The 18,350-nt window shown below is 36.6% G+C and overlaps 2 protein-coding genes across 3 annotated transcripts; both read left to right on the top strand.

The window, feature by feature from the left end:
- Nucleotides 1-1,022: 1,022 nt before the first annotated feature.
- LOC113107457 (ras association domain-containing protein 2-like) lies at nt 1,023-14,120 on the top strand. 2 transcript variants are annotated; one of them, XM_026269982.1, is made up of 10 exons: nt 1,023-1,264; nt 7,537-7,620; nt 8,350-8,425; nt 8,742-8,893; nt 10,521-10,630; nt 10,705-10,847; nt 10,931-11,084; nt 12,083-12,204; nt 12,326-12,423; nt 13,173-14,120. In XM_026269982.1, exons 2-10 carry the CDS (start codon nt 7,568-7,570, stop codon nt 13,240-13,242), a joined length of 978 nt encoding a protein of 325 aa, XP_026125767.1. In that variant the 5' UTR covers nt 1,023-1,264; nt 7,537-7,567; the 3' UTR covers nt 13,243-14,120. The 2 variants fall into 2 exon arrangements, with proteins under 2 accessions (XP_026125767.1, XP_026125768.1); XM_026269983.1 differs by lacking the exon at nt 1,023-1,264 and adding an exon at nt 5,249-5,433.
- A 221-nt stretch (nt 14,121-14,341) lies between these two features.
- Nucleotides 14,342-18,350, top strand: LOC113107456 (shematrin-like protein 2). Its single transcript, XM_026269981.1, has 2 exons — nt 14,342-15,456; nt 17,107-18,350. Exon 2 carries the CDS (start codon nt 17,118-17,120, stop codon nt 17,649-17,651), a length of 534 nt encoding a protein of 177 aa, XP_026125766.1. The 5' UTR covers nt 14,342-15,456; nt 17,107-17,117; the 3' UTR covers nt 17,652-18,350.

Below are 18,350 nucleotides of genomic sequence, written 5' to 3'. Positions count from 1 at the left end.
CGTTCCTACTCTCACCTATGGTCATGAGCTGTGGGTCATGACCGAAAGGACAAGATCCCGGATACAGGCGGCCGAAATGAGCTTTCTCCGTCGGGTGGCTGGGCGCTCCCTTAGAGATAGGGTGAGAAGCTCGGTCACTCGGGAGGAGCTCAGAGTAGAGCCATTGCTCCTCCACATCGAGAGGAGCCAGCTGAGGTGGCTCGGGCATCTATTTCGAATGCCTCCTGGACGCCTTCCCAGGGAGGTGTTCCAGGCACGTCTCACCGGGAGGAGGCCCCGGGGAAGACCTAGGACACGCTGGAGGGACTATGTCTCCCGGCTGGCCTGGGAACACCTCGGGGTCCCCCCGGAAGAGCTGGAAGAAATGGCTAGGGAGAGGGAAGTCTGGGCGTCTCTGCTTAGACTGTTGCCCCCGCGACCCGGCCCCGGATTAAGCGGAAGATGATGGATGGATGGATGGATATAATAATATTAATATGACTATTATATGTACATAGGCTATTATTGTGTTTTTATTATTATTTTTATTATTTTTTAAATAGGGCCTTTAAAAAATAGGTTTAATAGACGGGTCGATGGCTCTTAATTTCTTTTTAGTAATTTACCATTTGTAAACTGATGTTTACAATGTCATTTATTTATTTTTTAATATAAATATCACTAGCATTTGTATTAAATCCGTTTTCTTTAAAAAAAAAAAAAAGAGAATCGAATCTGATGGAATCGAGAACTCGCGAATCAGAATCGAATCGAATTTTATATATATATATATATATATATATATATATATGTGTGTGTGTGTGTGTGTGTGTGTGTGTGTGTGTAAAACAACCCTTTTTTTTGAAGTCCCAAATGTTACCGATGAGGATTAAACGGGAGAAACTGTGCTCATGTTTTGATTCACTATGTCCCTATACTTCAACGCACTATTGTTTTGGGGATTCCCCGCTGAACGCATATGTTGTCCGGCGCGAACAAAGGGGCGTCCCCCCGCGCGCGCTGATTGGCTGCTGCGTTATCTGAGGTCTGTAACAGCAGATGGGGTATTCCTCCTCCTCAAACTGCGATTGTTCCCGACGCGAGCACAAGCTCGGTTTGAGTTGGACTGCGTAAAGCACTAGATCGGTTCGAAACATCGCTGATGGTAGATTTGTTCAGTTTAATGTCGTCTGGAGAAGTAAAAGCACAGATAAGATTCAGAATCTGATCTGCTCTGATCATCGTGACATCGGGCATCTGGAGAGCAGAGATCCACGAGAGAGGGGTGGGTGTTTGCGTGCATGTTTTCTTGGTTGTTACTCAAGACTTGTTCCGACTTGGATGCTTAGCTGGCTTGTGTTTGCAACTTTTTATCACAATGTGTAATGACCAGTTGTGTATTGAAATTCATTAAGAATGTCTCCTGGAAATGTAATGTAATATTCAGGCTTCAGATTACAAGAGCATCTGTGGACTCTTGTCAAAAGAATATGCCAGTGTTTAACATTGTATAGTTAAGTCCCCTGTGAGATATCTGTGTTAGCAATGGGGAAGTAGAACTATGAGCTCAGATGACTCGTTTTGGCATTATATTTGGCTATATTACATAACCAGTCTGATTTACCCAAAATAGCTTACCAGGAAAATGTCAATTCTGTTTATGCACATGTTGTTCCAAACCAGTATGACTTACTTTCTTCTGTGGAACACAAAAGGAGAAGTCCATACTTCTTATTTAAGAACAGTGAATGCATACAAACATACTTTTGTTCATCACAGACACATTAAATTGATCAAAAGTGACTGAAAAGACACGTCACACAAGATTCTACACTTCCTTTAAGTAGCTCAACTATTTTCGCACATTAGAATGATTTCTAAAGGATCATGTGACACTAAAGAGTAATGGCTGCTGAAAAATCAGTTCTGCCTAGCAGAAATAAACTGGACTTTTAAATATGTTAAATAGAAAACAGTTGGGCTATTTTATATTGTAATGTCATTTCACTATTTTATTGTGTTTACAGTATTTTTACTTGATTGGCATAAAATAGATCTTGCCACAAAAAAAAAAATAAAAAAAAAAATATATATATATATATATATATATATATGTATATATATTATATAGACCTTTCCAGTAGGGCTAAATAATGCGATATGGCCTCAGGTAATAACAGCTGGTATTTAGACCAACAGCACCATTTTCTAGTGTGATAACTTGTGATTCAGACTGAATTTGGATAGTTATTTTATATATTTCTTTGTTGCCAATGAAAATACTTCTAAAGAGGCCAAGCATCAATCTTTGTGAGTCAACAAGGACACAGACAAGCAGAGTGATACAAATAGTGAAATGTCTCACTTCTGTTGGACTACTGTAAATATCGGCAGTCCTGGAGCACTGCTGGACCAATCAGATTTGAGGACCGGGGGTCCGAGGCTGAACGTTGTATAAATCCACAAGAGTATTTTTTAGGTGCCTACAAATGATGCAGTTCTTGCAAATCTTCAAGTGTGAAATTACAGAATGGTGAGTAAATGCTAATAGATTTTGCATTTTTGGGTGAACTTTAATAGTGATCCTCACACCTTCAGGAGGTGCCTGTGACACGCTTGAGCATGAATGAGTCATGGAAACATCTGCAGAGTTTAAACATCATCAAATTCATGGGGAGAAATCTGATTTATTCTCTTCATATTGAAACCGTTTTTCTAAACTAGACTGCTGCATTTAGAAATAATTTGTTCTGATGAATGTGGGTCATTTCAGTGTTTCAAATAAGTCACTCATTTCCAGACGAGCCGTAGTCTCTCAGTTGCAAGTTAGAATCTCATTCAGATGTGGGCGTCACATTTTCCATGCAGCTGATTTTGAAGTAGCTGTGTTTTGTCTTCTTTGTCATAACTTCATAACTCATGAGAGTTGCACAGCAGCAGCCATCAGTAAACACCCCAGCAACTGCATTCAGTGCAAGCTGCTAAACACATGAGCGAAGGGAAGGAAGAAGAAAGGGAAGAGGGAGCAGACGTGTGACTTTCAGCATTGTTAGATGAAGCTTGTTGTTGGTTCGCGAGTGTTTTCCAGGTTGCCTTGGCAATTTAACAATAGCCGAGCTATAGTGTTTGTGAGGAGATGCTGGTTGGGGGAGGTGAGGGAATGGATGTAGGCCAGGAAAAATCAAGCGGAGATCTTGGCCTGGATCTTAAAGACCGAAGGTCTGAGCGGTTGCTTTGGAATTGAACAACAAGGGAGGAACTTCCAAGCCATGGGAAGGAAGAAAATGGATGGAAAGGTGGCAGTGGTTGTTTTCAGGTCATTGCAAACAATAGCATAAACAAACATCATATAATTTATTACTTAAATAGTAACATGCAAACATGCAAAAAAGAAAAGAGTTGGTTAGTTTTGGATGCTGAAGCAGGATAAACCACCGCTTCCATCATGTCTGTCCCACTTCCACAGTCTTCCCAGCACTGAAACACATGTGCCAAGCCACCAGACCGTCTGTGTTCCACAAACAGGTCATTATTCATAATTAGGCACTTTTATAGATGCAAAGTTGATCTTTAAGAGAACCAGCAGATTGGATAGTCGCATGAGCCCAAAAGAGTGTAAAAATAGTTCTCATGCTCTTTTGCATTCATTTTTCATTGACTCCCCTGACACATTTAATGCTAGAGTGCACAGTTGCGTAAGCGTGAAAAAATACATCGCTCATGCTCAAGTAGTTTGATGGCTGTTCCAGTGAAAGGCATGAAAAAAATGGCTTCTGCATTTCACAGACTGAAGTGGGGTCATGTTGCATGGAACACTGGCGGTTTTTTCTTTATATATAGTTTCCTAACCGACGTCTAAGAGAAAAACTTCAGATAAGATTGTGAAATCTTTTTTTTTTTTTTCTTAACACCCCTTTTTCCTTTTTTTCAGCATGTCTTGGATTTACTTCTTGGCCAGTATGTGTAGTACTACTGTACACTATTATTTTATGTTTGTAAGGATACCAAAAAATACAATATAAACAGTAGTATTGTGGAATATTATAGCAAGTAAAACATTAAAATAAAGTTTTAATAAAATAACAGTGTATTTGATATATTTAAATGTTACGTCAAAGATGATTTTTTTTTATTACCAATACTGTAGTCTTCAGTGTCACATGAACCTTCAGAAATCTTTTGAATATGCTAATTTGATGCTCAAGAAACATTTCTGATTATTGTCAATGTTGAAAATAGTTGTGCTGCTTAATATTTTGATGCAAACCATGATACAATTTTATCAGGTTTCTTTGATTAATAGAAAGTAAAGAATAAAAATTATTGATCAATTTATTAATTTATTTAAAAATATATATCCAACTGAGCCAACATATAAGTTATTTAATATTCCAAAATTGATTTAATGAAAACCAAAAATGAATCATTTTAAATGCTACGACTAAATACACTTTCTTATTTTACTACTGTATAACAACATTATGAAGTATGAAAACTGGGTATGCATTTAGATATTTGCTTAAGATAACAACAGTGTTATTAAATGATTAGTGTTTTTAAATATCAACTTTGAAGAAATGCACAATATTGGCACCGATTGGTTTGGCACCGATACCTATAATCTAACCAACGCCTGTCATATGATGCCTATTATCGGCTGGCAATGACTTTTGGATGTGTATCAGAGACTAATAGCGCTTCTGTAGTTCTGGCAGGACTATATTTGGGATATGAAATATTAATGTCAGAATAAGCTGCTCTGGGTCGATTGGTATTGAATATTTCATCATCTCCTGATTGAGCGCAGCGAGTGGTGTGTGTATGCAAGATGTGGGAGTAGCCACACACACACACACACACACACACACAAGCTCTAACAGCTACACATACTTAACTGTACGCTCTGGGTCAGGAGATGGTGGTGTTGATAAAAAAACAAACCCATACAAGGGAGAGACCCTATTGTTTGCTCGCAGGATAATGATCTTGTGAAAGGATAATCGTGTAGGTGTTTTGTCAGGGACTGAATGAGGCCATTACCATTTCAATTTGGGCTCTCAGTAGGACACCTGTGCTCTGTTTGTGTGTATTGTGTGTGTGTGTGTTGGACTCTTGAGTTACATGCATGCATACACTAAGTAGTTCTCCTGAAGTGATTGTAAGTGCTCATAAAGTTCATATATCTTTTGTAGGTGTAAGATTAAAGGCAGTGTGCATAAAGACATTGGTGAACTTGAGAGAGACTGACTCAGGGAGATAAAGGGAGGAGGAGGAGGAGGAGGAGGGAGTGAAAGCACCATTGGGGATGTCTGAAGCCTCATGTCAGTTTCTGCTGTGCAAATCAGAAGAAGAGTTTAGGAGAGCGAAGCTGCGTGTCACATGGGTTCAGCACTGATTTAGCTCTTAAAGACCACCAGACCACCAATCAGCAGAGCTGTTTGCAAGAGAAAGAAGGTAATGTGCGTTCAGTTAAAGCTTCTTATATCAAGTTCAGGAAATCCTGTGAGATAGAGAGACAGTAAATGGGAAGCAATACTGTTCAAGCTTTGGAAAATGTCAGGATTTAAATCAGTGTCTTGTGACATTTCAAACATGCTGGTTTATAGTATTTCAGATGGAGAGGAGTAAATGCAGGAAGGTTGTCGTTTTAAGTAACTTGTATGTCATTTTATCATGTAATACAGAGGGCACTTGGTTATCTTTCTGTGTTTAAAGGGATAGTTGACTCACAAATGAACATTCTCTCATTATCCACTCACCCTCATGTCGTTCCAAATCTTTCTACTGATACACACAAAAAATATATATATATTTTAAAGATTTTTTTGTAATCAAGCTGTTTCTCATCCCATTGAGTCCTATTGTATTTTTCGTCTATACAATGGAAGTCAGTGGGAAACAAAATGGTTTCATTGCCAGCATTCTTCCAGATATCTCTTTTAATGTTTCACAGAACAGGTTTGAGACTATATGAATATGAGGGTGAATTTATCTTCAGATTTTGGGTGACCTGTTCTTTTAACATGCTTCTACAAAGTTGTGAAACCACAAACTAGGCAGATGGCCATTGCTATTTCCTCAGTTTCAGTTCCTTTAACATGAGGTTTAGCGTGAACGTGTATCTTTCAAAGATTCGTTTTATTAAAGTTACTAAATATTTATTTAAGTTTTGTCGGCATGACAGTTGTTTAAATGTTTTAAAGAAGACATAATAAAACAGCAAGAGCGTGGAGTCCGTGATCTTGAGTAGTTGTAACAGCGGGGTAACAGTAGCCCTGTTGTCCTGCACCTGTCCCTGTCTCCGGAAGCTTCTTTAAAGCCTTTCCAGCTGGTGAGGAAGGAAACCTTAAGTAGAGCAGTTTGTATTGTGCCAGGGGAACCTCCAAACAGGAGTATATGTGTCAGCCATTGAGCGTTAGAGTCAGTCATATAGTTAACTGTACCCTTCATCATTCAAAATGACGTTACACATTTTGCATTGAAAATGCAGGAGACATTTTATTTTAAGGTGTCCTTGTTACAGTGTAATTATATATTTAAGTACGGAGTAGTATTAACTAACTATATGCACTTACTATATGGTCAGAGTAAGGATTTGGGTTACTTGCATGTCATTATGCATAATTTGTTGTTATTATAATAGTAAGTACATATAACGTGTAACAAGGACACCTTAAAATAAAGTGTTACCAAAATGTACAAGTTTTCCTTTTAAATAATTCAGACTGATGAAGGATTTATCACTCTGGTTTTTTTTTAGCTCCTGGATGAGCGTTTCTATGGACTGATGCTTATGGATGAATGGCATGATATTCAAAGTTTCTTCTGTCTCTGGTTTCTCTAGTTTCATCTGTAATGAAACATAAGGGACAGTATTATCCTACAGCACTGATTGTATTTCAATCAATGGCATTTTTAAAAAGGCCATCATTATGACTGAGCATCTTTTACCAGTTTAAATGTTAAAAGCGTTGTCAAGTTTAAAGAGGCGGGACATTCTCTGTTTAGAGACCATGACTGGACATAAATCTGTACAGTGCAACATCAGTATTTAATCATGGTTTTCCCAGATGAGAAAGACATCAATTTAAATGCAAATACTGTATCTGCTAAAAGTGATTTTTAAGAGTACATTAACATTCACTATACTGTTCAATATGGGGTGGGCAAGATTTTATAAAGTGATAAACTTTTGAATTTAAATTTACTCAGTCAAAACACATTTAGACTGTGATTTAATGGGCTCCTTAAATATGCTGATGAACTGTTTTTGTCTGTTTCAGTCCTCTCATTCATTCCAGTATGTGTTCCATGTCTCACATCCTCATGAATAGTTTTCTTGCAGATGTGATATAGAACAGAGCATCAGTCTCTTGATAACAGATATCACAAATACATGAGTTAGTCAGTGGGAGATATGCAAAGTTTACTTGTTTTGTTTTAAAGGTTTGTTGTTCTCTGACTTTCCTCATGTGCTGACCTACATACCGAAGCGTTCATTCTTTGATGTTAAAACAAGAAGCAGAATCATTCTCTGTTCTGTCTCCGTCTCTCCAGAGTCCTTCCATGCAGTCGTGGCTGGGATAAAATGGATGACAGGAATGACGGAGTGCGGGTTGGAGAAAACAAATTCATCAGCAAGTGAGTATAAATCTTACACCAGCTCATGAGGGTTAAAATCATCCTGGGATTGGGATGTTCAAGCAAATGAACAAACTAAATGTTGGCATTTTTTTTCTTCTTGTTAGCTCTGAAAGTCTTGTAATAATAGGTTCACATTTGATTCTGTACAGTCAGCAAAATAAAAACCAGACAGGAAGATCAATCCTATATATATATATATATGAAATGGTGTACCTGTTTCTTTTCATTATTCACTTGTCATTTTATTAGTTTAAAATGTCTTTTGAGTAATAGCTGCTGAAAATTCAGCTTTGCCATCACAGGATTAAATTAAATTTTAAAATATATATATATAAACAGAACACAGTTATTTTAAATTTTAATAATATTTCACAATATTACAGTTTTTGCTGTATTTTTTATTAAATAAATGCAGCCTTGGCGTGCATAAGAAACTTCTATCAAAAAATAAATAAATAAATAAATAAATCTTACTGCCCTCACAGTTTTGAACAGAAGTGAAAAAGGCACATTTTAGGATAACATATTATTGTGGGTTATAATAATAATAATTATTATTATTATATATACATAAATATATATAAATTATTATTTCATTCTTTATTTTTCACATTGCACATTAATTAACATTAGCACTCAAGTCCATTATGTAAATGTTCACAACTTTTTAAATGCATTCTTAAAAATTATGAATTTTTTTTTTAACAATGAATTGTTCTTTCTCAGGAGAAGCATTCTCTCTCATTTAAAGACCTACAATCTCTACTATGAAGGAAAGAACCTGCAGCTACGCCACAGAGAGGTGAGAGAGAGTTTCACACTCATCGTGTGGCAGGTGGGGACGCGTTTGACCCCTTCTGTGCTTCCTCAATTATTCACTATTGTCTGGGGAGTAATAACTGTCTGTGACTGGAGGGGTCGTGTTGGGAGGGGGGCTTCTTTTGTGTCTGTAAATGCAGCTTGCTCAAATTACTGACAGATTTAGATATGCTACATTTATCATTTATCAACCTTGTTTATTCTAAAAGTAATACTCCGGTCCATCACTGGTTTTTGTCAGGTAACAAACTGAAGGATAAGTATACAGCATGTGTATGTTTTCTGTATTGTGCCTGCAGGAAGAGGAGGAGCTGATCATTGAAGGACTTCTCAATATCTCATGGGGCTTACGTCGACCAATCAGGCTTCAGATGCAGGATGACCACGAGCGAATCAGACCTCCTCCCTCCTCTACCTCCTGGCACTCAGGGTGTAACCTTGACAACCAGAGGTCAGACAATGAAGCAAACACACACATATATTTAAATGAGCTCATTAACTTCCTGTACATGCAGTAGTGAGATGAAGAGAGAACGTACACTGACCAAATCAGTTCATGTCCAATATATCCTTGTTTTTAGGATGTTTTTACTGGAAAATAAGACTTAATTGTAAGACTTAAAACTCAATTGTAAATGATTGTAAATATACACTATCTTTAAAAGTTTGAGATTTGTAAAGATTATGTTTTTGAAAGACATCATTCCTGCTCATCAAGGCTGTATTAAAAAATACAAATAAAAAGAGTATGCCTAATATTGTGAAATATTATTACAATAGAAAATAACTATATATAATATAATTTTCTCTGAATATAAGTTAACTTATCATTTATTTCTCTGAAGCAAAGCTGAATTTTCAGCAGCCGTTACTCAGAAAACATTCTAATATTACAAACATTTGGGGCTCGAGAAACATTTCTGATTATTATCAATGCTGAAACAGTTGTACTGCTTCATATTTTGTGGAAACTTTGATGCAGTTTGTTTTTATGAGTCTTTGATTATTAAAAAAATAGGTTTCTCATACTTTGGTTTCATTTTATTAGAAATGGACGTCTTCTGTAACATTGTTTTTTGTCTATACTGTCACTTTTGATCTATTTAATGTAAACAAAATCATTAATTTCTTTACAAAAACATCTCACAGGCCACAAACTTTTGAAAAGAATTGAATATAAGACTGCTAAAAATGTTTTGTTTTTTTCTCGCAATGCAGAATTTTCAACCATTAAATGTCACTCTATTAAACAAAACAGAGTTTGATTAGTACCTATTTAGCTTCTCAACCATAGCATACAAACATTATCATCATAAGAGAAATCAAGATATATTTCATACGCCCAGTTCTTCAAACTCAAGTAACCTTGACACCATATGCACTGCTTTGAGAGCCTGCTTTGAGTTTGTTGCCATAGCAACTCCATCCTTGTGATGACCATGCTTTTGGCATTCTATCAGCTCAAATGTTTTGAACGTGTCATGATATAAATAATTCAGACATTTCTAACGGTTTATGGTTTTGATCTCTTCTCGTCTATTTTTGCCTCACGGTTCCAAATGGAGACTTCAAAAGAGCTATTTATATCCGAATGCTCCAATGCTAATATTGCTTTCAGCACTTACTGAGGGTCGGTGCACAGATCCAAAGAGCTGACAAACTGACACAATGTTATGATGTTAGCTTAACAAGCGGTTTTGGCATCATTTGGACTAATAATACGATTCTAGGGTTCAGTATTGAACATAGACGGATGTTGCTCAGCTATAACATATTTCTGGGTTACAGCATGAAAAGTTGCAAGATCAAATGTTGCTTTAATGACCTTTTTTAATTAAACATTAAAATGACCCATGGGTTTTTGAACGATGCATTGAATTGATCAAAAGTGACAAAAACAAAAAGACATTTAAAATGTTACAATATATTTGTATTTAAATAAGTGTTGTTTTTCAACTCTCTCTTAATCAAAAAATCCTAAATAAATAAATGCAGTCTTTGTAAGCAAAAATAAAATAAAAGTGTATAGTACAGTATATAAGGTAGATTTTTGGAAGAACCCTGTAATTGTTTTCCAGTCAGGAGGGCCAGAATCAGACTCCTCAAACTCCACCTCAGATGGAAGTGACGCCCCCAGAGGACCACTCGAGCAATGGCACAGCACAAGCCCACGAAGAAGAAGAAGAAGGTCTGACTTCAAAAAGACACGTTATGTAAACTGTGACTAGTTCTTCCTCCTCATCTTCTGCTTTCCCCGGGCAGAGGTGTGTGACGTCTCCGCTCAGCTTCTGAGAACCAAAAGTGATGCTGGTGTCCTGAGACGGGGCAGGAGACGGTCTCCCAGCGACCAGCGGCGAATCAGAAGGCACAGGTTTTCCATCAACGGTCACTTCTACAACCACAAGGTGACTGGAGAAGAAACATTTGTGTGTGGGATTGTTTGAGCATCAGTCATGTGATCTCGTGTTGCTCTTCGTCTTTGATTCAGACGGCTGTGTTCACTCCCGCGTATGGTTCTGTGACTAACGTCCGGATCAACAGCTGCATGACCACGCCACAGGTGCTGCGGGTGTTACTGAATAAGTTTAAGATCGAGAACAGCCCAGATGAGTTCGCCCTCTACCTCGTCCATGCCAGCGGAGGTCAGCTGCTTTTGGTTTTTATTAATTAGTTATTAGTTAATAAACCACTTCACTGTGAAACACTGCATCGCTATCTAGTGGACATAGAACAACATGGCAATTATACTAGAATCAGTATTATACACTAATAATAATAGCTATTATACTGCTACCAGAAGTTTAGAATAATATATTTTTTATGTTTTTTTTTATATAAGTGTGTTATGCCTACCAAGGGTGCATTTTTGATAAAAAAAAAAAGAACATAAAATTTGTAAATATTAATACAATAAAATGGAAGAGCTGAATTACTCCAGTCTTTAGTAGTGTGGCAGGAATCGGAAATATATAATTTAGAAATATATAATAAAATAATTTTTTAATCAGTTTTTTTTTTTTATCATGATATTTTCTAGAAACCTTGATACACTATCAAGTAAATAAGATTAAAAGAGAGACAATATTAATACTTTTAATCAGCAAGGGTGCATTAATAATGTTACAAAAATGTATACTTCACAAAATGCTGTTCTTTTTAACTTTTTTTATTTATCAAAGAATCCTGAAAAAAAGGTAAAACTGTTTTCAGCACTGGAATAAATTACATAAAAATGATTTATTATTTTTCAGTATTACTGTTAAGCTGCATGACCATAAAATACTTCTTTCAAAAACATTTAAATAAATTTAATTATTCGAAATATTTGATAAGTAGTGTTTATGCTAATACTTAGTTTTATCATTATACTTGATGTTTGTGCTACAGATATGAATAATACCTCAAATCCTATGATGGGTATGAACATTTTAATTATTTATGGGAAATTGCCCTGTGGTTAATGAGAAAGAGATGCTCTGTGGCTGTTAAGATTTTTGCATAGCTCTTTAGCAATTGCCCACAACACAGTTGTATCATGATTGTGATCAGTTTTGAACCTAATTTAACTTATATATTTATACAATGTAATGGAAATGTTCGAATCTAGTTGTATATGTACAAAAGGTGTTATGTGTTTCAGAGCGCGTGCAGCTGAAGCGTATGGACTACCCGTTAGTAGTGAGAATACTTCAGGGACCATGTGAGCACGTCTGCAAGATCTTTCTCATGGAGCAGGATCTGGGAGAGGAGATTCCCTATGAAGTGAGTGTGTGTGTTTGAAGGGGGGTTGATCTGCTTAGAAATGTAACATTATACGACTGGTAATGCTGAAACGTTCAAAGAAATACACAAAACTAACTGCAGTTGCTCTCCACTGCTCTAGGTGGCGCAGTACATCAAATTTGAGATGCCTGTCCTGCAGAGTTTTATTACCAAACTGAAGGAAGAGGAGGATAGGGAGGTGCAGAAGCTGAGAAGCAGGTATGATCCACCTTACATGAGCAGATGGGAGAAGTGATGCTTCTGAAGCTCTGAATCTGTTAACTGTTTCAACATGTTGACGTCTGCTGGTAAAACTTGTAAATGCACTGGAAAGACTCGATGTCAGCTACAAAGACACAATACTGTACTTTGGAAATTGAAGGCATTTTTTTTTTTTTTTTAGTTTCATTTAAAATATCATAATATATAAAGTCCATATCTGATTTTTTTTTTTGTTTTTACATAAACCTTCATACTAATAAAATATTAATGTCGCTGGGATTGTCAACCTATTCATAAGCCCTTCAATATAGGCTATTTCTTTTCAACAAGACTGCATGTTTTAAACATTAAATGAGTTTACCAACTATACATTTTTGTGATTTAAGAAATTTAAAGACCTATTATATATTATATATGAAATACATTTCAGTTTCTGCCAAAATCAGTATTGTGGCTCATGAGTGCTCAGGTCTTTTGAGCCGAAATACCATGTGACTGCTGACTCAAGCACCACAGAAAATGATGCCATGACAATGCTAATTGGCTGATGGCACCACAAGAGGACATACAGTCACAAGCCCATCACTAGAGACTATCCTAAGTGGAGACGTCAAAGGCAGCAGGCAGGGAAAAATATCAGTTTCACTTTTAAGAGACCTCCAAATCAATGATGCATTAAAAGTGAGTCTAAATCTTTTGCAATTCATTTCTGTGTTTTAATAATCCATGCATCTCTTTCTGAATAGATACAAGTATCTGCGGTGTATCATTGAGAAGCAGCTCCAGTGTTTTCCAGAAGGCTCCACCTGTGTGTGACGAGCACATTCCCCTCTTCATATCAATCAGTGGACTTCCAGACACAGTCTCATCAGTCACATCTGTCCTGAATGATTGTTAACCTCTAATATGACCAGTGAAGATGGATGGTACATCCTGTTATATAAACAATCTTTGTGTATTTCTCTCTGGTGCTGTAGGAATCACATGCAGGTACAATAATATAAAAGCACATTCTACTAAACCAGGGAATCTCGTCATCCAGTGATCACTGGAAAAAGCAATTGACAATGACAAGCAAAAAATAAATAAAAAAAAGAGCAATGACAAGCACAAAGTAAATGCTTACAACTTAAGTTTATTTGTTTGGTTTAACCCATGAAAAAGGGTTACGACTGACTGATCACTTTACTTGTTGGATGTATTGAGAATATTTGCTGTCTGAGCCAATCTGTTGTACCATTGCAGTCTGATTATAACTCCATTAAACCAACGTCTCTTTTAGACAGTGATTAAATCTCTGTACCAGAATGGTGGGAAGCGAAGTCAAAGACTGAATTGCAAAAGTTGTTTGAAAGCAGAGTGAAGCAGCTCAAGAGATTGTAGTCTCTGAATATCTGAATGTTGAGTGAGTGAGTGAGTGAGTGAGTGTGTGCGTGTGTGTGTGTGTTTGTGTGTGTGTGTGTTTGTGTGACTGTGTGAGTGATACTAGTATGCATGTTTGGGCACCTGAAGAGGAAGGACAGCATGGCTGTAGTCGAGAAGAGCTTCATATTTTTCTTTTACGTTTAGACTCTCATTCACACCTATGACTGGCCTCTGTGTTGTCATACTTCTGATGTTTCATCTGGCATGTGTTTATACTGATTGTAAAACTGGGAATATGGTGATAATTATATTTAAATAAAATGTCATCAAAGATTTATTTTTTTTAAACTGTTTTATTTACACATCAGATAATATGTTACTGAGGTAGTATGAGTTTGAGCTTGAGTATCAGTATTAAAATAATAGGTTAGGTTATGGAGGATAATTACTATTATTTGACACTGTGCATGTAACAATTAAAATGCATATAGCAAAAAGAGAATTATATAATTATTTTTTATAATACACTACTGCTTTTGGTCAGTAGGATTCATAATTTTGAAATAAATAACTTTTATTCAGCAAGGATGCACTGCATGAATCAAAAGTGATGCATTTATAATGTGAAAAGATTTCTAATTTTAAGAAATGCTGTCCTTTTATGCTTTCTAGTCATCAAAGAATGTTATGATAATACCCACTACATAGTCTTCATCACAGCGGTTGTATGAACTACATCCCGTGTGCCTTACACGTAATATGTAGTATAAATCTAGTATAATACAAACTTAGGATGCATTACATCTAGCTAAATATAGGCCTGTTTATAACATAACTGAGGTTATGCACACTATGTAGTATCCTACAGTTTAGCAAGAGAACTTAAAAGTGTATAAGATCACTAATTAAAATGTTTTGCATTTGTATTTTCACAGTTTTGGACAGTGGGCTCTTTTCACAGTTATATCTAGCAAAAGTAGTTTTTATGTACCCTTTTAACACTATATTCTGTGTTTTATTACTTTGGCATTACATTTCAGAAAAATAGTTAAAGCTGCTTGTGGGTATTTCTTACAGCTGGGCGAGTGACGGCAACTTTGACATCTTTTGTCAATCTTTCTATAATTTTTTTCCTCAGAAACGCTGGGTTTTTCTTTAAATTGCATACACCACTTCAGGACCAAACTATAGGCTATCGACTTCTGCTTCTAAGAACCCCGGAAACGTGAAGGGGTCCATTGTTTTTCTTTTAACTGGCCAAGATTGTATTTTTGTAGTCTTCACCAGATTTGACTGCAGGTCATCTCGTGGGTTATCTAACCAGCATCTCTGAGCTCATGGAGAGACAGAATCACCACATGACCGAGCCCACAGTATGACCCCTGGGCCTAAAGACGTTTGTCAAATCCACAGACCGTCTTAATCCTGTTGATGGATTAGAGCGTTGTTCTGATCCTGTGCCGGTGAGACGAGCCGACGTAGGTTCATTCACTCGACCAATCAGAGAACGAGCATCAGTCGGTTAATGCCGATGTGTACGTGTACTTGTGTGAGTTCTGTCTCAAACTCTCATCCATTCAAGCTCAGCACACCAGAGAGGAGGACAACACTTGGACAGTCACCCTGAACCTTCCAAAAAACATTTCATTCACATACTAATTCAATGTAAGTCAATGTATACTCTTTTGAAGGAAGGAAACTTAAACCATATGATATATCTAATATTATTATTAGTTTATTATTATTATTGTTATTATTATTTTAATAATATATTTAAAGAAATATATTCTTTAAAATATGCTATTGTGGTGTATAATGTATTACTGTTTATTTCTATTTTCTAAGGCTGTTGATGCAGAATTAATACATAGCCTATGTCTATAAAACATTTGCTTTTTGCTTAAATTCCAGTGCTGTTTATAAGGGTCATCTTAGAGTGATAGTGACCTTGTGGTAAAGTTTACTTTATAATTGAAGGATTTTAAGAACAAGCGTTGTCTTTGTGTTGTGAATGGTGAGTGTAGGGGTGAGAATAATCTTGAGAGACAAGCAGACACTGAAGTACACCAGATTACCTTTCTAAAGCTGCCAGACTGGAGGCCTAGATTCTGAAAAGACCATGTACTGCTCAGATCATAATGTACATAGAGATCTATGTATGTTATAATCTCAAGTTCAATATAGAACTTCTATTATATAAAATGTTTTTAATGAGTTTTTTTTTTGTCTTGCCTTCCATATAAATAAATACAAGTTTTATATAAATGAAATTTATTATATACGCACACATGCACACTTTATATATAACTATACTTAATATTATAACTAACTATACTCAATTACCATTAACAACGAGAAATAAATTGGTTATTAATCTATTAATTTGTTAATATTTATTAATCTTTAATACCAAGTAGTAAATATACAGCTGTTCATTGTTAGTCCATGTTAGCACAGGTCTATTAAATAACATTAATAGTCACAACTTTAGATTTTTATAATGTATTAGTAAAGGTCGGAATCAACATTAAGTATTTATCATTATTAGTTTGTTAACTAATGTAGTTAACTAATATTAACAAATGGAAACTTATTGTAAAGTGTTACCAAATTGTAATCGTGTTTCACAAAGCAGTCTTTGTGAGCAGACTTTAAGAAACATTAACACATTCCTAAATACTCCAAATTTTAGACTGACAGACAAATAGACGGACAGATAGAAAGACAGACAGACAGATAGATGTCACTGAAAACATTTAGTCATTGCATGGGCACTTATGTATAGTTATGGCCTCTGAATAAAGACTTTTTTTTTCCCTCAAAGGACATTGTGTGCAGTCTTTAGCACTTTTTTACTTTGGGGGAAAACAATGTTTACATAAACATTCTTAAAAGAACTGTTTTGGATATATCTTCAGTAATTTTTTCCCCTTGTTTTAGAAACAGAATTGTCTCTTAAATGTATTCAACTTATCCTTAAAATTAGCCAATAACCAAAAGTAGGTTATATAAAATAGGTTTTAAAAAAAAAAACAGGATTTTATTTCTTTCTAACAGGAATACATAGTAAATAGGTTACCTTTTTTCAGATATAAACTTAGACATTTTAGAAAACAAGACCTCTCTAATTTCTCTTTCTTGACATTGGCTTTCTCTATATCCTTTCTCCTGCCGCTGTGTCCTCTCTGACCACTGATCAGACAGATCTCATAGGGACCGATGAGTCAAAGTCTAGAACTATGTTTAGAGTTAGCATGCTCTGCCCTTTGTTACCAGACATGGATCCAGTCAACCTCTGACCTTGTGTTTTCACAGCATCTTCCAGCATGTTCTCCCAATATAAAATCTTGTCGTTGATGAACTGCCTGTTACTCCTGACGATGATGTTTCCTGCGGTCCAGTCGCGTCGGGGCGGGGGCTTCGGGCGTGGAGGAGGCCGAGGTGGAGGATGGGGTGGCAGCAGCTCTGGTCGCGCAGGCTGGGGAGGAGGCGGTGGACATTACCGTGCCCCACCAGCTCACACCGGAGGCTCCTCGGGACACAGCACTGGCAAGGTAGCAGGGGCGGCCGCCGCCGGAGCTCTAGGGGGAATGCTGGTCGGACATGGCTTGAGCTCCTTGGCCCGACCTGGATATGGGTACGGGCACGGGTATGGAGGATACGGAGGCTATGGTGCGGGATATGGTCATGGCCATGGGTACGGACACGGTCACGGACACGGGCATGGACATGGACACGAAGGACACAATGAGACAGATGTGGAATATTACACAGATGCTGCCAGTTCTGGACCCATTTATAGCTGTCTGACAGTTTTTGGACTCGTGATGTCATTCTTATTTGGGTACTTTCTGTCATAAGGGCCACTTGGCATGGGTCAATCTTGGGCACCTTCTTGCATCTGTCACTTCTTTCAATACAAAAATAATCCAACAAAATAAAAATATGGAACATGGACTAAATGCAATTTAGCAACTCTGTGCATGATCTCTGCCCAAGTTTTGTGTTAAATTGACAGCAGAAAACAAGGTTGCATTTGCTTCACTGGCGACTGTTTCCGAAGTTTTTTTGTTTCCGAAGCGAGAGTTAAGCACATGCCTCAGAAGCCTGTAGATTTTGTTTTCCAGATTAATGATTTTTTTTTATAAATTAATAATGTAGTTTTTTCATGATTAGTTGATATGAATAATGGAATTTATTTTCCTTGATACTTATGCAAACATGCATTGATTGTACTCTACTGAGCCATTTCAACCTTCTCAATGATTTAATCTGTTTGTTCCTGCCATTTACGTCAGCGAACATTGAAAATAAAACAAGGCTTATGGTAAAATCACATTAAACCATAATAAGCTTGACGAAGTGTGTCGAGACAAGAGCAAATCTTGTTAAAGGGCTCGGGCACCCTCTACTTCACTTCCCCGAGCTCTTTAACAAGCAGCTGATTGTCTTAAACCATTAAGATTCAATCGCTTTCGCTTGTACACCTTCCTAGATTTGTTTATCAGTATGTACGTTTATTTTTGTACTGCTAATTAATAAAAACACTTCATAAAATA

This window comes from Carassius auratus, chromosome 8, assembly GCF_003368295.1.
Source record: "Carassius auratus strain Wakin chromosome 8, ASM336829v1, whole genome shotgun sequence".
Lineage (NCBI taxonomy): Eukaryota > Metazoa > Chordata > Actinopteri > Cypriniformes > Cyprinidae > Carassius > Carassius auratus.
The sequence above is the reverse complement of the archived record's forward strand: the minus strand, read 5'-3'. Positions and strand labels throughout refer to the sequence as shown.

Coding starts and splice junctions, on each gene's coding strand:
- LOC113107457 (XM_026269982.1), top strand. CDS start 7,568: ATGGATGACAGGAATGACGGAGTGCGGGTTGGAGAAAACAAATTCATC. Junction 11,085..12,082: donor CCTCGTCCATGCCAGCGGAG/GTCAGCTGCTTT, acceptor TATGTGTTTCAG/AGCGCGTGCAGCTGAAGCGT. Junction 12,205..12,325: donor GAGAGGAGATTCCCTATGAA/GTGAGTGTGTGT, acceptor CCACTGCTCTAG/GTGGCGCAGTACATCAAATT.
- LOC113107456 (XM_026269981.1), top strand. CDS start 17,118: ATGTTCTCCCAATATAAAATCTTGTCGTTGATGAACTGCCTGTTACTC.